Raw genomic sequence first — 22,903 nt, forward strand, 5'->3', positions numbered from 1 at the left:
TTAAAACTAGGGACAATCAGGGATTTAGATAGGGTCAGGATTTTGATTAGGTGTAGTTTGGGATGAAGCAGGAGGATGTTTCAGACAGGTAGTAGACCAATTTACATCAAACTAAATTAGCCAATGATGTATCATACCTCAAGCTGCATAAACTCTGCTAGAGGTGGTTTTCAGAACTGGGAGTTAATAACGTGTTGGAATTAGATAAGACTTTTCTGTTTAAAGGGACATATCACTTATCTAAAACTTATGGTGAATGGGGAAAATTATTAGATCACATGGAGTTTTAGGAAATTTGGATGAGCTGTGCAAATGCAATCAGGGTGCTTCATAAGACTTTCCCGATTGGCTGGGGCAAGTAAAAATCAAAGTTGAGCAAGTGTTTGGGGGCAAAGAGAAAAGTTGCTTGGCTGCATTAGGCAAGCAAAACGTTTTGAAGTCACCTTTACTTCCCAATACTTACATTGTACGTGAAGAATTCCCAATGCAATCCAACACCAACACTTTATCAAACCAATTGTGTTATTCCGCACATGTGCTGTTTATTCAAATGATCGTGTTTTATCAAGCCCGTGACTATACAAGTGATTTTCTATATATCATTTTGTTATATCTGTGAACTTTCTTTTTGGGCAAGTAAACTTCATGTTTGGACTTCTGCAACAATTTGAAAATCTGCTTGCCCGACCCGGCAAGCGGTGAAAAAAAAAAGTTTTGTAGCACCCTGATCGTGTATTTGTGGTCAAGTCTTTGTCCCTATCACAGCAAGCAGAAAAGGCGACAATATACAATGTCATTTAGTAGTTCAGTGATATAGAGAAAAAAAAAATGATAGAAAGAATTCAACAAATTTGTTTTTTAAATGAGAGATACACAGTCTCAGAGTAGCCACTTTGTTGTATGTGTGAAGAAGATATAAATTCAGAAGTGCTCTTTCATTATGCAGCTAGAATGACACTGTTGTGAATCCTCTTTAATATTTTCTTTGTACTCTTTGAAGTTATAAAGTGTTTTATCCCTTACATTCAGCATTGATGCCAAAATGATTTGACAATGCCGTACAGCTACAGAATTTCAAATTTACCCAGAAGTGTGAGGCGTCCTGAGTGCAGTACTAAAACACAAGGTATCAATGAAACTGGGTATGAATAGAGTTTGTGTGATCATATGAATGTCTTTACTAATATTTACAGTGTTCTGTGAAAACCTAAGTTTATTGTTTCAGTCATACTGAGTCTTCCAGAGCATTGTTAGGCTGTTTTGTATGGATCCCCCCCCCAAAAAAAAAAACACCAAAAAACACCAAAAAACAAACAAAGACTTTTCCGGAAGTTATGGATTTGAATAGTACGATGGTGTTCATGGCAGGTTTTTTTATTTTGTTTTTGTTTTGTTTTTTCTTGAAAAGAGTTAAAAACCTGTCTGTAGCGGCCACCAAAGGGAGACAAAAAAAAGGTGGCCATTGTAGACAGGTGGCTGCTATAGACAGGGTCATTAGCATGGCTTTTCTCTTGGAGGGTATTATGTTTAGTGCTCGCATATGGCAGGTGGCCGCTATAGATGGTGGTCGCTATGGACAGGTTTGACTGTAGTTTTTATCAAAAATACACTCTCCCTTTCAGTGAATTACACACCCCTCCCCAAGAGATTTACATCATATCAATACACTGAAAACACAACAGCAGATATTTTGAGAGTTTAGACTGATCAAGTGTCAGTTAGTCAGTGAAACTGCTGTTCAGTGGGTTAATAGAGACAGCTGTCTTGACCATGTGACTGTATACTCCTTGATATACTGTTTCTGTTTTGATAACAGGCTGATCACAATTTACAGTTTGTTTGTAATACTTGTATGATATATATAATCCATGTAATTCCGACTTGTAACGTGTCTGCTCAATGTGAACAGCGTTACCAAATTCATTCTCGAAAAAGAAGCAACGTCTAGAGGGAAGTTTTACCTTAAGTTGAATTTTACTCCAGTGATAAAAATAAAACAATTTGCAATGACATGGTGTTGTATACTAAAAGTTATATCATGAGCATGTAAGCTCTGTTTGAAGGTAAAATATTATAAGAATACATTATCATATAGTCATGTATGCTCAGTCTATTTAGTAAGTGGTGATAAAGCACAAGTATGCTCATTTTTTTTTTCACGTGTGAAAGGCCCCCCCCCCCCCCCCCCCCCCGATCATATTACAAAACTGGTGTAGGCATTTTGTTCCAGTTATGTCACAGTCAAATGAAAAAGTCAATAATCTTTGTTGAGAGAATACCACATAAATCATTGACACATATATGATCCTAATGCTGTTATTACTGTTCTGATATCATATTTTTGGTCCTGTGCCCCCTACCCCGTCCCATAATTACTTTCATTGGAATGATCGTATAAGTTGGGATTTAGATCTTCTTCAATTTCAAAGACAAGTAAACCACGAATGCTGGCACATAAACTGAAGGCAGCAAAGTGTCATTTCATGATGAATCACTGACCTCCAGTGAACCAGCCGCAGTGATGTGGGCTACAGTTTGTTTACCAAGAGTTTCTGAGAAACTGGTAATATAGACATGGGGTGTCTTAAAGACCTGGTAATTTGGAGATTCTTGAGTCATTTGATTCATTTGCTACCCACTGAGGTACAGTCGAAAATCACATCCAGCACCATGTAGTCAGCGAATATATGCATCAAAGCATACGCTCATCAGCACCAGTCGAATCCAGTCGAGCTTCTTCGGCTGTGTACGTACAAAGATATCAGTGATAAGGCGGTATACAATTTGTTACGGGGATTCTCAAATATATATCCAAACTGGGCCTGCCTTCCGACTCTTTGAAACCCCACGCCACATGGTCTTTAATTGACCCGTTGAGGACGGACTGATTTTGCTGCAACACACATTTCCCATCTAGTCGCCTGCCCGAGTATACTCAAGACTCATCCTCAACGGGTTAAAGGCTTCTATTTTTTAGCTTTTGGCTGATAGATTAATTTTTTTTTTTTTTTTTTGGGGGGGGGGGGTATTATGATGTGTTTTTCTGGGTGCTGTATAAGAAAGATTGGATATCCAAACATAGTTTGCCTTAAGTAAAAAAACCCTCTTCTAAAATAATCAACATAAAATGCTGGTTAGTATTTGTACATTTTCAGAAGTGCATGCAGTACATCTAATAAAGATTTCCATTGGTAAGCTTTTTTTTTTAATGTGGCATAGGGTGATGTTGGTTATTCCAGAGTTTGTTTATTCAAATTGAGTCTGAAGGTTTGTTAATCCAAAAATGAAAAAAAGGTTCCTACTAACGAACCTGTGGAATAATGAACCTTATTTCATTTTACTTTTCGTAAACCTTTGGAATAACAAGCCTCATTTCATTTTCGGAATTGCAAACCTTTGGAATAAGAACTGTACTTCATGGCAATGTATCATAGATCCCACAAGGATAGTAGAGGGTAATTTACCCTACATGTATAATGCATGTATGTGGATTCAGAGAATGCAGCAATATTGGTAACATCAGTGAATTGTGTTGAAAATTGGACAGTTTGTTGAAAATATTTCAAAATTGTTCAAGTTTTGGTGCAGTAATTTCATTGACAGGAAGACATTAGTTGTGATGTCATAGTAATGTAACTGTATAAAAAATGTATTATTTAAAGAGATTTCCACATATTTTCATTTTTTTATCGTAATGAAGAGCACTTGACTCGACTCCCTCAGAAGGCAGGGGGAATGATATTACTGTATACGGCGAATATTTCGCGAGGTTTTTATTTTTTTGCGAATTTCGCGAGCCAGCTGCTATTCATGAAATTGAAAATACTCAAAAATATTGACTCTAATGCTGATATGAATGTGACGCATGCGTATCATACATTTCTCTGTTCAGTGTAGGGCTCCACGATCACGAATTTAACTACTGTAAAAGTGGATCTTTTCGCGCGACTAATTTTTCGCGCTCGGCCAGATAAGAAGAGTTTCACGTGTTTTTAATTCCGCGGTATCAAGACATCAACTACAGGAACATATGGCAAGCAGAAATATTCGCGTGCTTTTATTTTTGCGCTAGTTTCTGTTTGCGCAAAATGCGCGAAAATTTCAACACCGCGAAAATTTCCACTTTTACAGTACTCATGAAATTGTTGGGAAGTCCCGATTCGCAAAAATTTAGACTCTGGAAATATATGGCATATACAGTACCCTGAACATCGTGATAAATCTAGGAACTTGTACTTTTTGTAACAACTTGAAATTTTGTGGAATACCCTTCATTTTTTTTTCATAACATTCCACGTTTCATTGTACATCACAAATTATTGTAGCCTTCACATTGAGCGTTGACTACTCATAATAAAAACTGAAAATTCATAACTTTTGAACAGATTGTCCGATTTCCTCTAACTTCAGTGCTGCATTCTTCTATCATGTCTGCCTACACTTTTACTAAATCCACATACCTTTTAGGAATTTTTAAATTTTTTTTTTGGGGGGTCAATTCATCTTTAATAATTTGTACCCTCTTGGGAATGATGTAACAGGCAATCTGTTTATATATTTCATGCTACATTCCACGAATATCTAACTCTAAAAACAATTGATTTACTCGATAGTGTGTACTGATGAGAATTCTTTTAATTGTATGGTGCACAACCAGACAATGGCTAACTCACGTGAACACACAAGTGGATCGTCTGCTTTGCAGACCTTTTTAAAGGAGACCTCCGGATGATTTTCAGATTTTTACGTTTGAACAACTATGAATTAGTTATACTGAGGACAGAGTTTCAGAATTTATGATGATCGGATAAAGAATAGGAATATTTTCGAAATTTATAACAAATTGTCATGAACAAGGATGATGACATGGCAGGGTCACCATAAGAATGCGTGAGTCGGGGCTCAAGGAAGCAGAACAAAGGCAGAAGGCATGCATAGATTATACACAGGCGAACTCGCTTCAAGAAATGGTACAAGTGATGCTACCATTAACGTTCCGCACGAGTACATGTTTTTCCTTTTTTTTGAAGTCGCATGGTGTTGCTAGGAATTGGAATTGGTCAAACAATGAGATATGCCGTCTTTAATACTGAAGATTCAATGTACGAGAACCTATGGTGGCCAACTTTGGCAACTTGTCGTGTGCTGGTACAGTAGTTCATACTCATCTGACAACAAATTTGTGTGCATTGGGCAAGCAGATGTACAGGTTACAGTTGGGAGCATCTTCCATGTAGGCCTACTGCTTGAAGCTGGTTAGCGTTGGTAACATGGAACCATGTACATGAACTGGCGTTGAATTTGAGTTTCACGCAGAATGCCAAGTTATTGGTGAACAAAATGAAAATGTTTGCAGAGAAATGTTATCTCTGAAAGTCCGACACAACACAGTAAATCCTATGCACAGGCCTTAGGCTTCTTTCAATCCTTCACTTTTATAATTCGTGTCAACAGTGTTCCCTACAGAAAAAGCCAATAAAAACTAAGCGACACAGAACTACAACACTTGTCCATTGTGTTTGCACCATAATGTTTGTCGAGTCATAGGTAAGTGAAGATTTTATTCTAAAAAAGTGTTAATAAGATAGACGTAAACTGTACTTTATATCATCATAATGTTCCTTTTTGCGTAAGCTGTTCTGTTGCTCCCATCGTCCCTGTTGTGGCTGCCGCGTGAATTGCCACTACCCACTTAGACATGCAGTCGAACACACACACGCCCAGTTCCAGCTCGAGGGAACCTATGGAATGTGAAGGAAGCAAAGGTCAGTCAGCCTTGCTATAATGCTATTGGCTAGCACTCCTCGTTGTCGTCGCTCTTCCCGTAGACTTTTTTTCCCTCTCTCCTCACTCTCCTTCCTCTGCGCCAGCCTCCCTTCTTACTCCCCAGTTCTTGCCAAAATACAGCCAACCTACATGTACAAAAAGAAAAGAAAAAAAGAAAATGAAAGAAAAAAAGGGAGAGGGTGAGAAACAAAAAGCTGCCAGACTGCTTATGAGAGGCATTGCTTGTACTCAAGCTGAAGGATATTGTTGTGCAGGAATGTTCCATTTTGTGCGGGAGGGGATTGAAGGTTTTTTTTTTTTTTTTTTTTTCAAAGTTCTTCAGAGATTGACTTAATCAAAACCTGATTCCTGTCAGAAATGTAATATGTGCTGCATTATTTTTGTTGTGGAAAGAGATGGAATATTATGTTGTCTATATTGTTATTGTTGCAGGACTGATGTGATCGTGAACATTTAGTACATTGCACATCACTTTGAATATAAGCCTATTACGATGCTTTATGCTTTTCTCAGGCTTACAGATGGTCATGTTACTTGTCCCATAACGTAAGTACCCTTTCTATGGGTGGCAGATATCTTCATGCAACATATCAGTATTCTAATATATTTCGATAATATAGACTTGTGTGTTTGCACCTGTATTGAGTTTTTTTTTTCATAAGATCAAATTAGTTGTGATGACAATATGGCAATCAAGATTTAACGTGGTAACTTGTAGCAAACAATCCTAACTAGACGTGTACATAGATAACTGAAGAACATGTAGTATTGCTGAGCAGTGCTGTTGAAACATTGTTGAATGTACATAATTATGATGACATGTAATGATCCTAATCTCCTGAACATCTGTAAATTTACATTTTCTTGTGGTAATTTTTTATTCCATAGTATTATTTTTTTTTAGGGGGATCTTTTTTCAACCTCTCTTTTTATACCGTGTTTCATATAAACATATTTTTTGACATAATTCATGCAAAATATGCATGTACAAGGAGGTCATCAAATCCACCAGAGTTGGGCGTGAAGTGTACATTGGTTAGCATGACTGCCAGACTTCCGAATAGTGAAACACATTGGCATACATGTATACGGAAAAATGCAGCCGCTGCGTGTCAGAACCGTAGAAGCAGAAAAGATGGCTGCGAGATTTCTCATAATGCATGCAGTTCGAGCGGGAGTGTTCGCAAAATAAGATTGGCACGGCGAATTTGCGCTGGCACCCTGATGGTGAGTCATTTCCCAGAGTAGGCAATTACCCATGCTCTGACAGTGCTTACGCGTTGTGAGTCTTCCCCTTCCCCCCCCCCCCCCCACCTTTTCTCTCTCTCTCTTACCGTTTGGCTGTGTTATCGCGTGCTGGAAATGGCTCGCACTTTGGTCGTCATCTCTGCTGATTAGACAAAGAAACGTACAATACGTGTGGAGCAGTGATCCCTATGCCCACAATCTAATGCATGGAATGCTTAGTCAATGCGCATAATTACAGCATTTTTGTGATGTACAAACTGTTTTTGAAATATATTTGTGGGTTACGCAGTAGCGGAATTATTCTCAGGCGATTCGTGTAATTCATGAAGTCTACAGAGCAGGTACTATGGTTTCAGATAGTACCACATTCGCTGTTAACTTTCACACAGCATTGTCATTCTTTGTGATGTTGCAGTTTTGAATGATCTGATATGTTGGTAACACTGCACCAACACAAAATGATACATTTCGTACGTCTTAAAGCGTTTCACATGTCATTTTTTGTCTGAAGTTCATGGATAGGTACATGTATTACGCCTTTGCCTATGAAGTGGAAACATTATTTCATACAATTGACAAAGGTTGATGAAAATCATGTTAAACAATTGTAGAATTGTCACACGTTGCAATGCCATATGGTGCACTGTAGCTACGATCCAGCTATGGCCGTTTTCACTGTGCGTTTTCAGTCTCGTGCATGAGTAATTTCCTGGTGCTTGTGATTGTGTGCGCACAGCACATGTCCCCCCCCCCCCCCCCCCCCCGTCATGTATGGGCGGCAGAGAATTAATTCACACTCTACATGGCAGCAGAGTACAGCCAACTTGGTCAGTGGTTTTAATTATGCTTCCCCCAAATCAACTCGGTGGACCATCCTTTGTGTCTGCTTTACGATACGTTTTTTTACGGCAAACTAATGATAGATTGTGAAATGACAAAGAGATAAGACATTTAGCAGAGAGACCTTGAAGATGCTTCTCTTATGTAATCAGTATCTTCATACATGTTTTCTACCATTTCTTTTGTCATCATTTATGTATAAGATAATGGATCTTGTACAGAATCAAAATAAACCACAAAACTGTGCGCTGCATGATATGTACATGTATTTTGTAACTATAAGCAATAGTTTCATTAGACTGGGAAGTGCAGAAAGAAATACATACTCTATATGCCATATATACAGCAAGTCTAATTTTTCATGAATCGGAACTTCCCAAAAATGTCACGAGTTGTTAAATTCGTGATTGTGGTGTACAGTGCTGAATGGAGAAGTGTACAAGTGCACGTCACATCCATGTCAAGATCAGCATTAACCTGTTGAGGACGAGTTCCGAGTATACCCGGGCATGTATCTGTGGAAAATGAATGTTGTAGCAAAATCAGTCCGTTCTTAACGGTTGATATTTTTGAATGTTTTTACATTTGTAAATAGCAATCAACTCGCAAAATTGGGGAAATAAAAGCCTCACAAAATATTCGGCATATACCGTTTAGATGATGCTCACTGACACAGAATAAGAAATGACAAAAAGTGAAATGACTTTCAACTTGTCATGTTACACCATGGTATGCATTCTGAGTATGATCCCTCTTAGTTTTTTGCCTCATGTCCCCCAAGTACCAGCAGGTTTGTGAGAAAGAAGTGGTTCCAGAATTAAAGCATTTACATGAAATATATACTTTTGCCTGTTTAGGACGGACTGATTTTGCTACAACACGCATTTTCTAAAGACACCTGCCGAAGTATACTCGGGACTCGTCCTTAACGGGCTAAAACCAGAAATCTTTGCATGCATTATAATTTGGGAATTTTTTGAGACTCAAGATTCACAAAATTAAAATGCATGCAAACGTTCTTGTCTACACTATATGCATTGAATGCCAGTGGCAATTGACAAAAATTTCATGCAGTGAAAATATCTTACTTTACAGTTACTGCATGTTATGATTTTCAATTTGAAGAAGGTTTCAATTTCAAATGAATCTGTGTATGCTGTAGAAAAAAACAAACAATAATTTGTCACATATTTTAAAGAACCAGACAAGTTTCCGAGGACAGTCATGTCACATGACCAACTGAAGATCATGCTAGGCTTCTATTAGCCATTCAGTCTGTAGGAGAGTGCAGCTACAGCGCAAGCAGCGGTGCTTGAGGCCCTGCTACCCGGCAGCAACTGGCCTTGAGCATGGCAACGTATAGTAGATGGCTGCAGGCGACTGCACTCTATAGCCGACAGCGCCATAAACACAGTAATGCTAAAATTTCTTTAATACTCCTATTGGCTTTTACGCCAGCAAACCTACAATTAGACTAACCTTGAGGATTTGGGGGCAGTCTCCTGGAGAGAAAAAGCTGTTTGAAAAAAAAAGAAGATAAATTCTGATTAAAGGAATAGGCCAAAAATGGCCTTTTCACCTTTTAGCCTATTGATTGCTGTCCAGCCCAGGATTTTGACCCCTTATCACAGGCATTTGGAAGGGAAGCCATCAAACTTACCCCCCCCCCCCATCACAGGCTTTTAGAAAGGAAGTGTGCTAGCGATGTACAAGCAGTGTGATGTATGTGCAGCGCATGTGGCGAAATGTCCTGCGAAAAGGCCAGCTTGGCATGCTTTGCAGCAAAACATGCACATTAAGTGGATTGTTCTGGAAATATTAGAAAACTACCCGTGATGAAAGATATTTCCAGAAACGTGCTATTTAAGATCCCTTATTTCAATGATTTTTCAGGATTTTTTTTCCCCCTAATTGAGGCCCCAGTAAATACCCGCTCCCAGAAATCGGGAAAGCTCATTCAGTACGTAGGTGACAACCTGATTGGGGAGCCAGGGTTGCTGTAGGCATGTACACAATGTGCACGAAGTGCTCTATATGCGCTTGTATGTTGTGGGAAAGAAGCATGAATTTAGAGTGCTGTGTAGAAAATGTAGAATGTAGAAATGTAGAAAATGTAGAATACTATGTATACTGGTGACAGTTTTAACACTCTTGTCTCTACTCGCCCTTCTCTGCTGTTTCTTCAAGAAGGCTGTCTCAACAGTTTGCTATCGACGGTGACTGTACAGACTTGCTGCATGCCTCGAACTCGATGTATAGTCACCGTACAATGTTTACAAGGCATTGTAATGCATGCAGCAAGTCTGTACGGTCACTGTGACAGCAAATCGTTGAGAAAGTATCTGCAAATGTTGTACCACGACCAGACAGAAACCGTTTCACGTTCATCACCGTAGAGGGAGCTAAGCAACTTTTTTTCAAACCAAATTAAAATGAATTCGGATAAGTTTCGTTCATTCATATTTTGGTAATTTTTAGCTCACCTGAGCCGAGCGGTGAGCTATTGCGATCGCTCTTCGTCCGTCGTCCGATGTGCGTCGTGTGTCGTCCGTCGTGCATAAACTTTTTACATTTTCATCTTCTTCTTGAGAACCCCATGACTGATTTTCAGTGAACTTGGCATCTTCACTTTGATATCCCCATGTCTGATTTTCACCAAACTTGGTAGGTAGCATCCCTAGGGGGATAGGATCTCAATTTGTTCAAATGGGCACCATGGCCCACCTTGGGGGCCCCCAGGGGGGCCCAAACCCCCTAAAATTAAGGAATCTTTAAAAATCTTCTAGAACCAGAAGTGATAGGGCTTAGATAATACTATGAGTTAGTACACTGATGACTGTAGTTTCAAGTTTGTTCATGGGATTGGCAGAATCAGGGGTACCCCCCTCCCCTTAGCACCCAGGAGAGGGGATGGAGAGAAGTCCTACAGTTGTAATGGGGCCAGAATTGTACATGTTCATCTTCTTCTTGAAAACCTCTTGATGAATTTTGACCAAACTTAGTAGGTAGCATCCCTAGGGGGATAGAATCTCAATTCCTTCAAATGGGCACCATGTCCCTCTTGGGGGGTCCCTAGGAGCCCCCCCCCCCCCCCACATCAAGGAATATATAAAATTTTCTACTCTACAACCAGAAATGATAAAGCATAGTTAATACCATGAGTTTGTACATGGATGACTTTAGTTCCAAGTTTGTTCATTGCAGATCCAGGGCTGTGTTCGCATGCACTGGCTGTAGTATTCAGTGTATGTAGCTCTCCCAAGGTCCTCTCGGCCGAGTCACATTCAGTCATCAATTCAAACAGAAAGGGACTATAGGCAGAACCAAACGTTGCCCGAAGCCTGTTTTCAATACTTCACCTTAATTGATAAGTCTTCAAATTGAAGAATTTTTGGGATTTTAAGTTGACATTTATCCTGCGATACTAAATCTGTCATGATCCTGAATGCTACAATGCGAAGCCCGATTACGCTATGCGTATGGGGCTGCTGGTCGCGGTTAATTGCATGATTACTAAGACATGAGAGCACTTTGGGGCGAGTAAGTCTCACAGTGTTAGTTATATGAAAGGTACTTTAACCTGAAACACAAACTAAGACAAGGAAATTCAAGGAAACTTTCGAGGTACCAAAACTTTTTTTTATCTTTAAAAACATACTATACTGAACTGTGCCAGATTTGGAGTGTTCAAGCGCTCTGTTGAGAAAGCGTACCTCATGAGTTAATTTTAGTCTAGGTCACACCTGTTGTAGCAAAAGGGTCATTCACCTAGCACGCTTGAGCTACTTACAGAAGTCCGGAACAAAGAGAAATAACTCTTTGTTTTATGATGTATGTGCATGTTACGCACATTCTCACAAGGCGAACTTTCGGTACGCTCTTGGTGCCCTTTTGGAGTACATCGGGAAGTGGTCCACTTTTGGCTTGGTATAGTACGTTACGGTAGACTTTAGGAGCTTTCGAGCACTCCTCTGGCACGGGTACAGTACAGTTTGCTTTACGAGAGTGCTCGAAGACACCAATAGTCTTATTCTGTGTGTATCAGAATACATAAAGTGTGTGTGTTTGTGTGTGTGTGTGACAGACAGATAACAAAAGAGAAAAATGGGAAAAAGACTGAAAAAAGTTGTGTTCATCACTTTGTTCCGTGCGTAGTGTATGTTGTTTCCTTGAATACTATGCTGCCAATTTCTCTGGATTGGCAGGGTCATAGGCATTATGACCGAACGTATTGTGAATACTTAAGAGGATTATTTTGCAAATGAAATGAATAAAGGTTTGTCTCAGCTTGTTCACTGGATTTGTTGTTTGTTTTTCCTTCCATCACTTGTTTCTGGTGTTTAGGTAATTGTTCCCACCAGGCCATTAGTCATTTTTATGTACTTGTTGATATATTCTTTGTTCAGTTTATCTAAAACATAAAGCAAAGTTCAATAAATGTTTAGAGCATAACTAAAACTTCCACTTCCACGCATTCTAATTTTTATCTTTCAGAAAGTTGGAACATGGGTGAGCAGATGAGCCCTGTCTTGTAGGTAGAGTGAGATATGGAGTCCTTCACCAGTCCATGTGGACCTCTTCACCACCCTGTCATGGAGTCACCGGAGTCACCACCTCCTGTGGACCAACAGAGCATGGAGTGTGAGCGCACATACACCGACTCAGACGAAGTGATAACATCTGTGGTCACCGCAGAATCAGGCAACAACTACATAGGTAGCATGACTCTCACACCACCTGAGGCGGATAACAACCATTCTCCAGAGGAGATGGCTGATGCGACGTTGAATACCAAAACAGATGGTGAAGAAAATCATGGCTATCAGCAGGCTGATGAGAATGTTGGTTCTTCCAAAGCTGGGATCAGTAAAGCAGTTCAGCAACTCTCACTGTGTGATGATGATTCTCCAGAAATGGTTGCATCTTCAGAGGAAAGTCACAGCTCAAAGGATAGTATGAGTGACGACCACAAACCATCCAGATATGATGTTCAGTTTGTTGACACGGATGGCGGAGAAAATTTAGCGGGAAATAATGATGATGGTGAAGGTCAAGTCACATCTTCAATGACTGTCACATATCAGCATACTCAGATGACCTGCGAAGGAAACAGTGACAGCTCAAAGCAAGAAATCATAGAGCCTGTGTACATTATCTCTGAACCAGAAGCTGACCCAAAACCTCAAGCTGAGGTTGGAGAAGGCAGTTTGTACACCGATACAGGTGAAGAGGAAAGTGGTGTCTTATTGGAACATGGAGCTACTCCAGAGATGGTTAAGATTATTTCAACGGATGAGGTAGAACAGACAAGTGAAAGCAAATGTGAAGAAACTGTGGGTCAGTATGTTTGTAGGGATTCTTCTCTAGAGGCAGATGGTACCAGTGATGCCTTGTTGCCAGATGAAGCACCTTGCAGTGTAGGAGATGAATCCTTGAGTCCAGGAAGTCAATCATCATCTGAACTTTTGGCAGAGAAGTGTACAGCAAATGAACCAGAAGAAGGGTTTGACAAGGAGTGTGTTCCAGCTGGGTCCATTACGGTTAAAATGGATGTAGCAAATTCAGATGTTGAGACCTGTGCTTCAGTCACAAACACGGGACCACAGTGTTCATCCCCCACGACTGATTTATCAGATTGTCATGCCACTGCACAGTCTTTATCACATGACTTGTTAGAGATGGATCAGTCCAAAGAGGAGAAAGAGGAGACTTCAGATGAAACATTAGAAAGTAGTCAGAAAGACCAACAGGATACATCATGTGACACATCCCACTTGACCACTGACAATCCTGATAGTAAACTTGCCATCCCCATTAACTCTGAGATGTCTGCACATGATTCATCCGACAGCAGGGACAACTCCTCCACATCCCTGGTACAAAATCTTGCCCAAAGTGACAGTCCATCTGGATCTGGTGTTGAAGTGACAACCAATTCTCCTCCTGTGACATCTCAAGCAACTAAAAAGTCGAAGAAGCGTTTCTCGCTGGACAATCTTCTGGCCAGGGTCGATTCTACAAGTTGCACATCGACAAATGATGTACCACCCATGAAGAGTAGTGAAACTTCCAGTCCCAATATTCAGTCACAGTCAAGAAGAAAGATATTCAAACAGAAACCTCCTACTGTGTTACTGAGAGTCAGCAGTTCGTGCAGTGAGGATGACAATGGGATGACAGAAGATGAAATGGATTTTGCTAGTGAAGGAGTGACTTGCGATGGTGCTGATCGAAAGGATGAGAAACCAAGTGATGTTACAATGGACACTGATGAGAAGGGAGATACTCAAACTGTGATCTGCAAACCTGTAAGCAGTATGTTAACAGGATCTGCTGCACAGAAGCGCAGAGGGGCAAACTCACCACGTATCGCCCCTGTCATTGAAAATCTTCTGGACTCTGCATCAGACATCACTGATTTCTGCGACATAGCAAGTAAAGTCTTTGACGGCGGTGAGCCTCCAAGGGACCCAAGTCCTGTTGAAGTAGCAGATGAGGATACTGGCATTGAAGAATCAACATTGATGGATTGTTCATCAGCAGCTTTCCAAACCAAAAGTGATGACCAAACTATGCCCCAACTCAATATGCCATCAAAGGTCATGTTGCAAGAGCCACAACAGCATCAGACTAATCAGCCAGAGTCAGTTCTTCCAGTGAATCCTGCAGTTGTTCAAGGAAAAGCAAACAATGATGCATTCCATGGGAATAACTCCCCACATATGTCCCGTGCCCTTTCTGGGACAGTGGCCAGAAATGATCCAAAGCAAGTCAACCAGCCGGTAAGCACTTTGTGTTGGTGTAATGTAATCTAAGTACATTGATAGACTTATTCTTACACTTTGGTTTGAATATAATCACATGTTGACAACACATTAACTTTGACCATGATTGTGGTGTCAGGTGTGGAAAATTAGTTAAGTTTTGAGTAAAATGAAATCCAGGTCAGACATCAGAGGTTAAAGAATTTTATGCAAAATTTTCCAGTGTCAGTGCTTTGAAAATTGACACCCGGACCCTGGTGCATAAAACTGTGGTAACCTTACAATTAATGGTAACTGTCATAGCAACACTAGTGCATAGCCAATCAAAACCAAGAAATCACTGATGGTTACCACTGATTGCAGAGTTACCATTAGTAAAAACGTTGCCCAGAGATATTCATAAGAATTTGACATGACTTTGCAAATATTTTCGGTCATGAGGTTAGCACACATTCAATTCTGGAATTATGACATTTACATAGTAACTTAAATATTGAATGTCATCCGGTTGGTTTGGCATCAGGTTCTTTTTAAAAGGAAAGTCTGCGAGTATGAATCAAGAATGAAATATTAACGTTGATATCATGGGCCATATGGAGTATAAATATCTAACAGAAATATCCTTTACCCCGTACTCGTGATAAGTGGAGAATATCCCTAAAGAAAAAGAAATGAAAAAAAAAAAAATATTGGCACAGTTATAGAGCATTGTCACAGATTCACTGTGTCTTAGCTTGGGTAGCATAGTTGATTCCAGTCTTCTAGAGTGCATCTACATACACATGCGATACATTGCAATCAATGTGCGCATTTCTTGCATTAATATCCTTTTCCTCAGTTTGAATATAGCATTTAAAAAGAATTTGCAGTTTCTCAAGTTAACTGATTTCCAGCAATTAGAGCCACAGGTCCTTACTGTGAAGCAGCAGTGTGCTGGTCACATGATGATAATTAAAGACATCTTAAAACAAAGAAAAATGGGAAAAAAATCCTCAAATATATATGTTGTGGCTGAAAAAATTTCCTTTATAATGTGCCATGTTTTGTAGAATTAGTATCAAATCAAGGAATTTCATGATGGGGTTATACTGAAAACGCTGTTGAACTTTCTGAAGCTTTGCTATACACTCCTGTGGCTGTAAACCACAGCAGCAGATTTTTTCCTGTGTAAAATTGGAGGATTTTCACTTACCTTATCCACTGCTGAACATGAACTACAGTATGTTCTTTTTACTATTGTGGTCACTTCTAATGTATTTTTCTTTTGTATGTATGTCCTTTCTCTTTCAGAATGCTGGAATGCCGGTTTCCCAGAAGACAGTATTGATGCTTCAGGCAGGGGATACACTGAAGGTTGACATGCATGGCAACCTTCTACTCTTCAATGGCCACGGTAAACAAACAGCATGTGTCAACAGCAGTCTAATTAATGGCATTGTCCTCTCGAAAACTGTCATAAAGGCAGCAGAGCAGGCAAATAAGAGTACTGATCTTAGTTTGCCTCGACCTTCCCAGTCACCTGTTTCTGCTGTAGGGCCACATCACCAGACTCCAAGTCAGCCTCCACCATTGGTACCAGCACCTTCTCATCCTCCTCCTCCTACATATGGTCAGCGAAACCAGAGAGATCCAGCATGGAGGGTGACTGATCAGAATGACATTTCTGCTGCTGCAGCAACAAAGGCCAGGCACCACAGCACTGATGATGCGGACACTGTGTCTGCTCGCTTTAGGCGGGGAACTGTGAGGAGCTTGATTGCATCGAGCACCTGGCTTCCGAATAATTCTCCACCACCACCACCAGCTAATCAGGTTGTACATGTTCCGCAAGCCCAGCATCCGTATCCAAGTCTCCTACATAAAGCATTAGTTGAGCAGACACAAAATAACCTGCACAATGTTATGTTAGCCCCAAAGCAGCAGAAACAACACCTGCAGCCACAGCAGCAGGGGGAGAGGCATCAGCAACCAGACCAAAAGCAGCCACAGCTCAGTGTTCATTCCAGTTCACAAGGGCAGGCTCAAGCAGTAGCACACCTTTCACTCCAGCAAGATCTGAAGAAGCAGCAAATGTTTATCCAGCAACAGCTTCAGCTTATTCAAAAGCCACAGCAGCAAGGCTTTGAGGTTTCTGTCTCTCAGCAAAATATTCCTGCTGTCAGTAATGGAAGGCCAGCTCCACAAGCCAGCCTGCAGCCAGGGGCATCAGGTGCTCATCATGCAGTAGCTATTGCTCCCAGACCAGCCATCAGCAATGCCACACACCTCCAACAGAAAGCAGTTACTCTCCCATCTCCAGAATTAAATCAGCCAAATGGAAGGCAAGGTTCATCTCATCCAATCAAATTGCTAACTGGTATTGGTCAAAATAATGCATTCCCTCTTCTTCCTGCAGTTCAAGAGCAGACTCAACCAGATCATGTGGAACCTGAAAAGGGAACTGAAGCCAGCCCTTCTGAGTCTCCAACAAGGTCACCTGCCAGGTCACCGGCCAGTAGTGGCCCCCTATACACAACACAATCACTGGACAGTCTGAAGCAATGTGAACGTTGTAATCGGCTGTTCATGAAAGAGGAGTCCTATGAGAAGCACCTGCAGACAAGTCCACATCACTGGGACCTGTGGAAAGAATTCCACCGCAAGAAGCAGCGTATGAAATACATCTGCACACAGTGTAAGAAGATTTTCATCAATAGGGATGCACTGCTCTCACACAAGGAGTACTATCATAATCGAAACAGGCCCACTCCCAATGGTAGATTCTTGCTGAGATGTGATTTATGCCATCTCAGGTTCATGGACAGCAGGCAGCTGACAGCTCACTTTACCAAATGTCATCCTGATGCTCCTGTGCCAACTGATAAATCGCCAGCTGAGATACTTGCGTCCAAACTGGCAAAGGAAACTTCAGACACCAGTATATCCACGGAGCAGGAGCCAACTAGAAATGATAGCCAAGCTCCATCTTCGAGTGCAGCTGGCGTTGGGACTTTCAATACTGAAACACTTTACAGTTTCCAGAATGCTAGAGGAAGGGGACGAGGACGTGGGAGAGGAAGGGGGCGAGGAAGGCGTCGGTCACTAAAGTTACGAGCTGAGTATGGAAGCAGAAAGCTAGCCGAGTATGGTGGTAAAGGGAAATTAGAGTATGGGGGCCGCATCAAGATAGAGTACATCAATGTTAATGCTAGAACTAGTGCTGGAAGGCAGAAGCGAAGAAGTTCCGATGATGGTCCATCATTTGTCATATTGAAAGATCCCAAGGCAACAACCACTGATCTTGTAGGACAATTTGGCAAGTATGAGCCTGGAACTCTGCGCCCATACAAGTGCAACTTGTGCCCGAAGAATTTCAACTCCACCCATTGTCTTCTTGAACATATTAAGATCCATGTCAAGCCATACTCATGTGGTGCTTGTGGTATGAAAGCGTCCAGAAAAGACAATGTTGCAAAGCATATTGAACTTGTTCATGGTGGTCCAAAGTATGTACCAAAAAGGCAAGTTTATGCAGAAAGTACCCTTCTTATGAGTAAACGTAAGAGGAAAAAACTACTAAAGCGTCGACGCAAGAGGCAGTCCACTGAAAGCAGGGGTTACATTCAAGAGGAAGCAGGAGAAGTAGCTGGACTTGGATATCCTGCAGCAAATACTGAACAAGAAAAGGAGGATGAGAGCAATAATACAATACTGGACACTGTACAAGCTGATGCGAATTTTTCGTCAAATGTCGATGCCACTGATGCTACAACAATCAACCCAAACAACCCTGCAGAGATTGAAGACTTTGCTGATGCTGATGATAATGTGATGGATGCAGAGGAAGGAAACAGTGCTCCAACAGACTATTGCAAAGATGCACAACATTCAGGTGGAAATACAGTGCTTGCTAATGACAATGAGGAAGAGAATCATTACCCTGTCTCTGTGCCACAAAGCCCTGACACACAGGCTTCGAATAAAACTGAAGTGGATACCAAAACTCTCACAGAGAATACTGTTGTAGATAATGTCAATGAGATTCTCACTGATACTGTCCAAACCAGTGTCAGTGATGACAGAGACAAATCATCAGATGTTATTGTGCCAACTCTTACTATGCCAGAAAGTGAAGAGCAAGTGAAGTTGAAAAACGGAGAAACTCAAAACTTGAGATCAAGTGAAACAGACAAACATGAAGTATTGACTGAACACATGCCTCAACTGCGTGTTGCTATTTCAAGAATGGAAGATCTCTTGAAGAAGTCTGACCCGGCGAGAGAAACTTTAGAAGATGAAAATGGTGGTGATGAGAATAACCAAACTCCAGAGTCTGAGCAGGCAAGACCAGCTGTTGTTTCGGAGGAGAGTGAAAAGAACAAAACTGATCCTGCTGATGTCAACTTGACAGAAACAGAAAGTAGTCCAGCTAAAGATACAAGCACAGCTGTAGACGCTTCTGAAAAGTCTTTCCAAGAGAAATCTCCAGTGCGCAGAACTGTCGGTGACTTTCTATTAGATATGACATGTGAGGATGTGACCAATGAGCAGGAAGTCGATTCCCAGGATGATGAATCAAACCAGACTGATAGGAAAGATGAGACTGAGGCAAATAATTATATGCTGTTGAAGGAGGATGTCAAGCTGAATGATGAGAAAATATCTGGAAATGAACCTATTGAGGTCGAAGACTCTGTGGAAACCACTTCTGAGGAAAATTATGCAGAGAAGCATTCAAAGAAAAGTGATGAGATGATGCCTGTGATTATATCTGTTGAGTCCTTAAAAGGAACTGAAGATGCCACTCCTAATGTTTGCCCTGGAAACAAGCATACTCCAGCGAAAGCAGATTCTCATCAACAGCAGCAACTCCAGTATTCACAAAGGCATGGAGTAAACTACCAGATGCAAAGCAGTTTGGTTAGAAATGTAAATCCAACCCAGAGATTTCCCCATTCACACATGCAGTATCAACAACACATTCCTCAGTATCCATCAGTTGGCCTTGTAGATGGAGGAATGCAGCCAAGATTGTCTATGCCAGTTGGGTTGCATGCACAGCAGCCAGTGTTGTTCAAGCCAGAAGCAAGAATAGGTAGTGTTGAACAGAACCCCTATATTGAAGCACTACAACAGCAGCAGACAGCTAACCCACATTTGCCAATAGCTCATCCTCATCATTTGCCACAGCATCCAGGATTGGTGCATTCCCAGGTTCCTCCTGGTGGTGCAACACAGCAGCCAATGTTTATGCCTCAGACTGCAGGTGCTGTGGGGTATCAGATAAACCCAAACCTAAATCCATTAGGTCTTGCATCAGCAGCTGCTGTACAGGGTATTTCTATGCCACTGAATGGACAACCAATGAATATGCACACTCTTCCAACAGCTGCGCCTACACAACCGAACTTGCAGAGAGCTACGGGTCCTATAACTCTGGTAGCACTTCAACAGCAGCACCAGCAGCAGCAACAACAGCAATTGTTTGTCCAGCAGCAGCAGCAGCAACAACAACAACAACAACTAGCCCAACATCAACATCAGTGGGCAACCCAACAGCTGATGATGAGAGCTCAAGTCAGCCAACAGGGTCTTCAGCAGAATGTGGTTTCAAGTGCACCTTCTGTGCCAACACAGATGTCACAACACTTACCCCATGATTTGGCCCAACCTATCTCTCAGTCTTCCATAAGTCATCAGCAACCCAGACCAGCATATTCTAGTGGTTATGATAGATCTGCCAATGTAGTTGCTCCTCCTCCATATCCAGCTTGGAAAAGCAAAGAGACCATTGATTCCCAAGGGCAAAGCAACCAGTCTCCAAGGCAGGTTGATACAGTTTCTCCCAGCAGAGCCATACCAATATCATCACCTAGTATTGTACAGCCAAATGTTATCAAACCAAATATGGGACTGCAGTCTGACAGTGAAAACAACTTATCACCAGTTATCATTAACCCCAGCCAAGAACTGCATGCTGATGCCTTATCACATAATGCAACTGCAAGAGCCCCATCAAATGCAGAGGTACCTTCTTCAAGCAACTCTCCTACCAAATCACTGGGCATTGCCTCTGGGGATGAGGTGAGTGGTCATCTTCATTCACCACCTGCTGGCAGCACTGTGACAGGCCAAACAGCGGCAAAGCCAAGACAAAGAGCCAAATGGCCACGTTCGCCTAGATCGGTGAAACCATTCCAGCACAAGATTGATCCAGAACGACCATTCATCTGCCATATCTGTGGTAAAGGTTTCAAGCGCAGAAACAACCTGACTGATCACGTTCGCACTCATACCCGCCCTTATAAGTGTGGTGAATGTTCGTTTGACACAATTAGATGGCAGTACCTTGCAGAACACATGAGAAAAGCACATGGCTTTGCTGGTGATGCCAAAGACCTTGAAATGCTGTTCAAATCTTCATCAAAGAAACTTATTCCTACAGATCGCATTCCAATTGCCAGCCTAACACCAGCAAAGACAATTGGGATAGGGCAACTTCCCGCTGCCCCCACAATGATAGGAAGTGATCTTTCCAGGACTGCTCCAGTCCATACATCTATGGATTATGACTTTGATCTTGTGGATTTCTTTGGGAAAGATGTGGAACCAGGAGAAAGTAAGTCTAATGAAGAAACCGCTTACAACTCTGAACAACAGGCAGTGGAAGTGGAAACTCCAGTGGAAGAAAATACTAACAAACCAGACTCAGATGCTGTCCAACCTACTGAAGCTGTAATATCAGATCCACCCAAAGATAATACAATAATTTGTGGGGATGAACAGCAGGGTAGCATGATACTTCTGCCAGAATTGAAGGAAGTAGCTACTCCTCAGGTAATTGGATCTGATAGTCAGTCACAAGAGGAAGCAGAGGAACCAGATGATGTGCCATACCATGATGATGATGATGATGAGGATTATTCTCCTATTCCAAGAAAGAAGCGGAAGATTCCCCGCGGCCGTAGAAGGCGATTCCACAAGCGTTGGGCTATGAAGAATGTCTTGGCCAAGTATAAGCAGAGAGGCAGACCCCGAAAAAGTAAAAATCCAGCTGCCGCTGTGGAAGCACCAGCAGTGAGTGTTGAGCCTGTGCATACAGATGCAACTCCCGTGGCTGAAACAGATGCCAGTGTACCAGCATCTGCTGTGCAAGAAAATGACATCCCTTCTGTTTCTGGTGAAGTAATGACTATCTTGGCTGAAGGCGATCAGGATCCAGCTAAAGAAGATATTGCAGCAATACCAGCAAATGTAAAGACAGAAAAAGCAACAACTGGTGAGGATGAGATTCTTTACACACCTAGTGGCAGGCCAAGACGCCGCACCGGAAACTACAATCCAGGTCACCTGGAACATGGCACAAATCCCGAAGCAAACGAGTCTCACCACCAGGAGAAGAAACCAGTAGAAATTGCACCATCAGTCACTCCATCCAGGAAGCGTGGTCGCCCACCAAAGCAAAAAAGCAAGGGGAACCTTGTTATGCGTATTCGCATGAACTCAGGGTCTGATGACAAGCCACAGCCTGAAGTAATCAAGCGAATGTCACCCAAGGCAAATAAGGAGGTCGACATCATACTTGACCCAGATGGGGGCATTCAACTGAATGAGTATTTTAAGATTATCAAGGACCCCCACAGACCATATGTCTGTACCATTGGAGATTGCTCTAAGAGTTTCAAGAGTAAGCAGCACATGAGGGAACATCTTTTCACCCACCTTAGGCCCTACAAATGTGACCACTGTGGCCAAGGATTTGCTCGGACTGACTATCTTGCATTCCATATGAAGGAGGAACATGGCATGTATCCTACCAAGGAGGAGCTTTTTGAGAAAAGGAAACTGGCCAATGCCAGGGCCATGAATTGTCGGTATCGTGCGGGAAGCAAGGACAAGCGTAGGCAGGCTTTATACGCTGGCGTCATTGCAGGTACCGAATGAGTTTCTTTTTTTTTTTCTCAAGGTAATGTTTTACACTCTCTCTTGACCATGGAACATTAGTGGACAAATGGCTGTAAATTGTCACAAATTAATAATTGGAGGATATCTGATGATGAACAAGTTATGAATAGAAACTGTCCTGAAAAAAAAAAGGTTACTTTTTTGCCAAAGTCACCTTTCCATCCTTCTGCTTTCACAGCAGACAATTATGTAAGCAGGAATTATGTTAATAATGGTGACCAACTTGTTGACATTCTGGTTTGTCATCAAGGCAAGGAGAACAGCTCTCAGGTTACCTATATCTGTCAACTCAGATACTATGGCTTGCCAGTATGTTATTT

The 22,903-nt window shown here is 41.5% G+C and overlaps 1 protein-coding gene across 3 annotated transcripts in view; it reads left to right on the top strand.

Moving 5' to 3' along the window:
- LOC139716189 (uncharacterized) overlaps window positions 1–22,619 on the top strand; it is a 42,724-nt gene extending 20,105 nt beyond the window's left edge. For all 3 annotated transcript variants that reach the window (XM_071627756.1, XM_071627757.1, XM_071627755.1), the window contains 2 exons: window positions 12,370–14,657; window positions 15,930–22,619. In XM_071627756.1, coding sequence (XP_071483857.1) covers window positions 12,423–14,657; window positions 15,930–22,562 — 8,868 coding nt within the window. In that variant the 5' untranslated portion in view covers window positions 12,370–12,422 and the 3' untranslated portion in view covers window positions 22,563–22,619. The remainder of the gene's footprint in view (window positions 1–12,369; window positions 14,658–15,929) is intronic.
- The last annotated feature ends 284 nt before the right edge of the window (window positions 22,620–22,903 follow it).

This window comes from Diadema antillarum, unplaced genomic scaffold (genome assembly GCF_040938485.1).
Source record: "Diadema antillarum isolate AM-2024a unplaced genomic scaffold, OU_Dant_1.0 scf00000062, whole genome shotgun sequence".
Classification (NCBI taxonomy): Eukaryota; Metazoa; Echinodermata; class Echinoidea; order Diadematoida; family Diadematidae; genus Diadema; species Diadema antillarum.